We start from the raw sequence: 7,042 nt of genomic DNA on the forward strand, positions 1-7,042 counted from the left end.
GCTGCTGCACTCGCCAGATGTGAGCCCCTCTCAGGGCTTCTGGCTGAGCAGCACTCCCACTGTGGGAGTGCACTGATCACCCGGGGGCAACTCCCATGTTGACTGTATGCCCCCTGGTGGTCAGTGCACATCATAGCGACCAGTCATTTCATCGATTTGCATATTAGCCTTTTATAAATGTTGATAATGCAGTGATTGTTATGACTTTAAAGTATAAACAAATATACATACCTTACAGTATCTATATATATAAAAGGCTAAGCAACCGACCATCAACTATGACACGCACTGACCACCAGGGAGCAGACGCTCAAGGCAGGAGCTGCCGAGCTATGGTGAACCACCCTCTGGTACTCCTCAGGGGATGTCAAAGCCGATTTCGGCCTGATCCCTGTAGGCCAGGCCGAGGGACCCAACTCCACATATGCCCTTGGAACTGGCCCAGGTGCAGCTGGCCCATCTCGCCCAGTCCAACCCTTTCGGCCACTTTCTAATTAATTTCCTTTCAATGTGCACAAATCCATGATTGGGGCCACTAGTTTAGTAAAAATAACAAAAAAGAAAATTATACTTCTAATTATTATAGTAATATACATAGTTCCCAATAATTGTATGTTACTAAAGCTTAGTCCCTACAAAAAACATATTCTGGACTTATTCTTGTTTGATCATATAAATAACAGCATGCTGGATATGTATATCTGTATTTTCACAAGAGGAAACTGCTAATAACTATCTGTCAAATAGAAATGATCTATGGAGTGACAATGCAAATGATACTTTACTAGGATACACTTGGAAAGGGTAATACCTAAAACAAGGCAAATAAATTTCAAAGGAAAAGTGGATAGCTATATTTCAAGAGTAGCAATTTTAGCTTTGTGCATAGAGACAAGCAGAGTAAGTGGTAGAGAATTATGTCGCATGGCAATCCATTCATAAAATGTATTGATTTACAACTCAGTCTATGCTTCCTGCAGAATGTGACTCTTAGCATTAATCAGGCTCCCAAACCCAGCTTACCTGAATCTGTTCATTCTCAGCCGATCATATTCCATAGCTAATTGCTAAACGTAGTTACTTTTCTTGATATGACACTTTCCAGCACAATGCATTTATCTGCTATTTGAAAATATATGTATATGTATTGATTATACAGAGAGATAGAAACATTGATTTGTTGTTCCACTTATGCATTTATTGGTTGATACTTGCATGTGCCCTGACAGGGGATCGAACCCATAACCTTGGCATATCAGGATGATGCTCTAACCAACTGAGCTACCCAACTGGACTTCTACCTGCTATTTTAAAACAAAATATAATTGTATCACATTGATATTTTGGATTGAAGAAATATTTTCTGAGTATAGTATTTCTCTTTTGATGCTAAGTGTCTTAATGGTAAATCTGATTAAATCAGTTGCAGCTCACTTGGCTATGAAGTCACTATTTAAAAGAAATGTGTGAGATTTAAATTTTTCAAATTATCACACAGATATTATTGTTCATAACTGACATTTTCTAATTCCAATTATGCCATTATCAAGCCTCCACTCAGTGTGATCCCATTATCCTGCATTTATTTTTCAAAAGCTTTCTGATATTAAATTAAATCATAGATATCAATCACATTACATATTTTGAAGTAATAAAACAGAATTTCATACTTACCTTTAAAAGTATTATTATGTTCATTTTACTGAGTTCTATGAGCTTTATTATATGGTCTTTTACACTTTGAACTCAATTTTGAGTTTTCAAATTCTCCATATTTTGTCTTAATGTTTTGCAGTTATTTCCACTACTGTCATTCAGTATTATAATCAAACTACTTACCATTATTCATGCATTAAGAATGAGCGATTAATATCAGCTACCGTCAGTGGTAGTGGATGCCTAGCTTGCTACAATGAGAAGGACTATAAGACTGCATTCAGTTCTAGTGAAGGAGGTTGTTGTAATTAATGTTACTGTATGAAGAGCCCAGGGTACAAAAGGTGTATTCATCAATGATATTCCTGTAAATGAGTACTTGAAAATGTGGGGTTTGCAACCTGTGTCCCCATTCCACTCTTGTGGGGTGGCTAAAAATTAAGCATCCAATAAGGACCGGTTCAAATTAATGCCTATCGTGAAGTATATTTTACTCTCCTGGAATTCCTAGAGCATGTGCTAATTTGACTTTTTCTTATCATCTGTCCTGGTTTCTAATTTTTAAAAGCCAACAATAAAGATGCTTTTACATGTTTGCCTGTTCAAGGGACCGAAGTAGGCTAGTATTGTGGATTAACAAAAGGTGAAAGGATGAAATGTCGATGATGCCATTGGGAGGTAGAGAGGGAATTACTTAAAGTATAAGAGTAGCACTTTTTAAACTAATGGCACACACAAACAAATTACTAAACTTCTACAGCACACCAAAAAATATGTATTTTTGATTCGTTTATCCCAGGCTGCTATTGTTGTGATGGCTGTTACCAATTTTTTATTTGACAATCTAAGGGACAAAGGGTCAGGGGCCCTGACTAAACAGTCAGGTATTGCATGTTTTAAAATTTTTGTGGCACACAGGTTGAAAATTGCTGTACTAGAGGCTTATACACATCTATAGGTAGATTTGTGCTGAGAAATGGCATAATCTGATTTGTAGTTTCAAAAGATAATTAATTCTAGCTGCTTTGGACAAAACGGGATATGTTGTTTCAGGACTCTATAACCAGATTTTAAGTTTTCTAATTTAAAATATGTTTTTCTGGTTCTAGACATTGAAGAGAACTCTTCCAAAACACTAAGCAGTCCACAAAGTTATTGAAACAGACTTCAATGACCACATACAAAAAATGTTCCAATCAATACACAAATTGATAAAGAAGATGTGATACATATAAGAAATGGAATATTGCTCAACCATAAAAAAAAGAAATCTTACCATTTGTGACAACATGGGTAGATCTGAGCTTATTATGCTAAGTGAAACAAGTCAGAGAAAGACAAATGCTTTCCAATATAACTTAAATGTGGAATCTATAGGATAATGAATGAACAAACTGATACAGAGACCACCAATATTTGCCATAAATTCTTCCAAATTCTTTATAAAAGCCATCTTTTGTTTCGAACCAGCGTACGAGGGGTGCTGCTTGCAGTGAGCTGGTTGAAGGCATCTGCTAATCTCTGGTAAATAACTGGGTCTTGTTGACTTGACAGCAATGTTTCAACCAATAAGAGTACTCGGCGTATTTTCCTAGTAAGAACAGGAAACCAAATGTCAGAAAGGCCCCTTCCTGGGATGGGCATCATCTCAGGAAGTGAACTTCTGAACACCTGGTGCAGGCACACCAATGTGCAGAACGCCTCCCCGGCTGCTGTCGTCATCTCAGTGTTGTGCTTCTGCAGAACCAGCATATCAAAATCCAGCTTCAGAAAGTGCCGTGTCGCTAGAAGCAGTGGTGAGTCTGTATCTTGAGCTTTTGCACACTGTTCCGCCAATGGTGTCGGGGACTCCAGGCACAGCTGGCAAACCTCCGAGCTCATTGAAGTCATTCCCAGTTCTAGAGAGCACATCAGACTTTTAAAAAGGTCTTCAGGAAGCTGTGGTATTTTTTCAGGAAAAATCTCACAAATAAATGTAATTAATTTGTAGTATTGATTACAAAGTGTTGGAAACTTCAAAAGATCTTGTGACATCAGGGCAGAATTAGGTTGACTCCATATAAAACAACATCCGCTGCTGACACAGACCTGCTTGCTGCTTGCCCTGGCTCATGTCCCTTAAACACTTTATCTGTATCACTGAAGTCTATGAACTCTTTTGACAGAAGGTTTGTAAGAAGTTCCATAATAAGTACATCCTGATATTGTTCCTCCTCCGCTGTGACATCCACTCTCTGCCTCCCCAAATTATTCTTAGAATATTCTTGCAACAAATTGAGGCAGGCTTCATATAAGTTCATCGCTTTGGACTCTCCAAGATAACGTATCTGTTTATGTGCAACTTCAACAAAACTTCTATGATGAGATTGAGAGTCTCGGGGTTATTTTTGTAAACTTCCATCAATCCAATGCAATTGGTAAGGAAGTCCATTAAGAATTAAAAAGGATGGCGACGTTGTCCATCTGGGTAGCCTCGGCAATGCCACATGGGGCCTCTAGCGTGGCAGTGGTTTCCTGCTTGACCTCCTCTTGCTGGCACATCTGCTGAAAGTTTTCCTGATTTATCACCCTTAAGAATCGCTGCTGCGATAGCTGAAGAACCTCAGGCCAATACTGTTGTTTGGTTTCTGTGTCCATCTGTGCAAAACCTCCCAGGACAAGGGCCTTCATCAGCGTCCTCTGCACCGGACTGGACAGAAAATTCAGAGGAGGGCTTCGGGTGGCAAACTGTTTAGCTAAATTCCACCAGTTTTCACACTGGATTACTAGGTTTGCCCTTTCTCTTCTTTCCACCAAAGTGACAAGGAGCTGCACAGCGTCACTTGCAAGGTCCTGCTCACTGCTCCACACCGAGAGGCTGCTGATGACTTTCTGTAAGAGGCAGCCAGTAATCCACTGAGAACCCTCAGCATCTGCTCCAAATGCTGTACTGAATGGTAGACTTATCTGATCAGATAGCTTCTCATCCACCAGGAGATAAGTCTTTGCCCAGTGTTTTAGAAACCAAACAATATCTTTGCCCATTTGAGGGCTTAGCAGGTCAGTGAGATCAGCTCTTACTGCTCGAGACTCAACTTCCGAGACTCTGAGAACAGCAGATGACAGCCCACTCACAGAATCTGTTCTGTTGTACCCTGGGGTGGGAGAAGCCTTTTCTCCTGGAGATCCCAAAATTTGAAGTGTTGTATTACTGTCAACTTCAGATGAATGCTTCATGGAATATTCCATTATTTCTGGAGGTGTTAGCAGAGTCGCTCCCCGAGTATCAACAGCTAAGAGGAAGCCTGTAACTAAAATAAGCCGGTGAATATCTCCATGTAGCTCATCAAGTATTTTGCTGGCAATGGTGCTTGAACCAGGTGAAGCAAGTAACTGCTGCTGATGTCGCTGTAACTGACCGTGGAGCCTTGTTACTCTTTCTTCTAATAAACTTGTCAGAAGAGGTATACAGTGCTCTGCGGCAATTCTTCCTAGCATTCCTACACTGGCATGCTAGCATTCCAGTGGTAGAGACACACCCAGAACACATCATTTAAACCTAAGTAAAAAATAGATCCATGCATCCTCTACACTGGCTAGTTGATCTGAAAACTGGTCTCGGTCATCTTCTTGAAGTTCACTTATTTCCTCTTCCTCACGAGAGGTCACACCATTGGCAGTCAAATTCCTTGTGCCACCTGGAGCGGCCAGGTGGCACTGAATATAGGAATTGAAGACTTGAACTGCATGCTGGGTAAAAAAGCCTTTATGGAAATGTTTGTCATCTTGGACCAAAGTCAGCCAGGACTCCAGCAACTTGTCATATGCTTCCATGTAGACCATGTCATCTTTATCAAACACTTCTTCCAAAGCAGCACTACGCCCAAAAGAACAAGTGAGGTGTGTGAGGCAGTTCACAAAGGATGAGGAAAGCTCACTTGGAATGGCAGTTAAGACATTTCGAGGGAACACAGTTAGCAGGTTGCTGATAATGCTGGCGATCCCCACAGCCTCAGAATCTTCTATTTCAATGCCATGGATAGTACTCAGTAAACCCTCAATGAAGTGTGCCGGGTAGTCAACCTGTGCTGCTTCATCGGGAAGACAGGTCCATGCAAAGAAGCTAACTGGGCGAGGCACTGCAGAGAATCTGGTGCCATATCCGAATCTTCTCTGATATTCCGAGGTACTGTAAAGAAAAGCTCCAGGACTCTGCTGTCCAGAAGGGCCTTCCGCCAGAACTCTGTTGGCCTTAACAGCACATTTTGTGAGGATTCAAACATGGCTATATAATGTCTGCCCAAATTTGGAGGAAGAAAGTTCCAGCTCGACCTGATTGGCGAGTGAGAGGTAGCGCTGAAACACTGAGGACATCTGAGCACTGAGGTTTTCCCGCCTGCTGAACGCCTGCAAAACTTCCAGGGTTAACACGAAGATCTGACGAAGGTCTTCTTCCTGGAAAACTCTTTTGCTGTTGCCATGGAATTCCATGCTCTGTCTGATGTTGCTGGTTTTACTTGAACTTGAGAATTCACTCAATAGTGCAGTCAGAAGAGAACAGGCCAGAGTTTGCACAGTGGGATTGCCACTACTGGTCAACTGGCTGACTTCATGAAAAATGCTCTTGCAGTCAATTGACTTATCTAGTGAGCCTCGTTTTACAATCACTGCTACTGCTAAGAGAATCTGTTCCCGAACATACTTTTGGAGGTTGGGCCTCTGTAAGACGTAAGTTAAAAGGAACGTTCGCAGTGACTCAATGCTTCCCTTTTCCAAGAGAATCCACTCTCGGACCACTGCCTCCATGATGGCCGTGGCAGCTTGAAAGAGGACATAGTCCACCTTGCTTGTTTCCAAAATATGCTTGCAAACTGCAAATGGTGACTTTGATTTCCTAAGTGATAAGAATATGTGCTCTGCATGCTGCCATTGTTCATTGCTGACCATGGAAGGAGGTGCCATGAGAACTTTGGCCGCTTTCTCCAGCTGGGCGATCACTTCTGGGGGCCCGAGTGCTGCCGCCATCATGGTCTCTCTCAAATCCTAATTTTTTTAAAATTTAGAGTTTACAAAAGAACATAGGAGATTGTATTAAGTATATCTAATTTCCTTTGTTTGAACATAACTATGTAGTTTAAGGCCATTAAACTGAACAAACAACTAAATTAAAAAATGTAAAGGCTAAATCATACAGTGATAATCATTAAAATAGATTTTTAACTACTAAGATACAGTGTGTCACCTCAAATGGATGTGTTCCAAAGCCTGAAGCTACCTGTTTCAAGCAGTATGTCTCTGTGTCTATTATTTTGAAGATGCTTTGCATGTGAAATCCAAAACCAGAAAGCATTGTAGTGAAGAAGAACATTTATTTGGAGCAGAAGCTGACAGGATCAGGCTTCTAAAC

General features: G+C 40.9%; 1 protein-coding gene across 1 annotated transcript; it reads right to left on the reverse strand.

The window, feature by feature from the left end:
* Positions 1 to 3,051: 3,051 nt before the first annotated feature.
* Positions 3,052 to 6,663, reverse strand: LOC102442055 (exportin-4-like; the record flags this gene model as incomplete). The annotated part of the gene is given in 9 exon segments (XM_014451151.1): positions 3,052 to 3,123; positions 3,126 to 3,247; positions 3,326 to 3,692; positions 3,695 to 4,009; positions 4,012 to 4,095; positions 4,098 to 5,148; positions 5,227 to 5,738; positions 5,741 to 5,964; positions 5,966 to 6,663. Coding segments are annotated over 9 exon segments (3,445 nt in total), but the record flags the coding sequence as incomplete, so codon positions are not given.
* Positions 6,664 to 7,042: the final 379 nt, after the last annotated feature.

This window comes from Myotis lucifugus, unplaced genomic scaffold, assembly GCF_000147115.1.
Source record: "Myotis lucifugus unplaced genomic scaffold, Myoluc2.0 scaffold_8292, whole genome shotgun sequence".
Taxonomy (NCBI): domain Eukaryota; kingdom Metazoa; phylum Chordata; class Mammalia; order Chiroptera; family Vespertilionidae; genus Myotis; species Myotis lucifugus.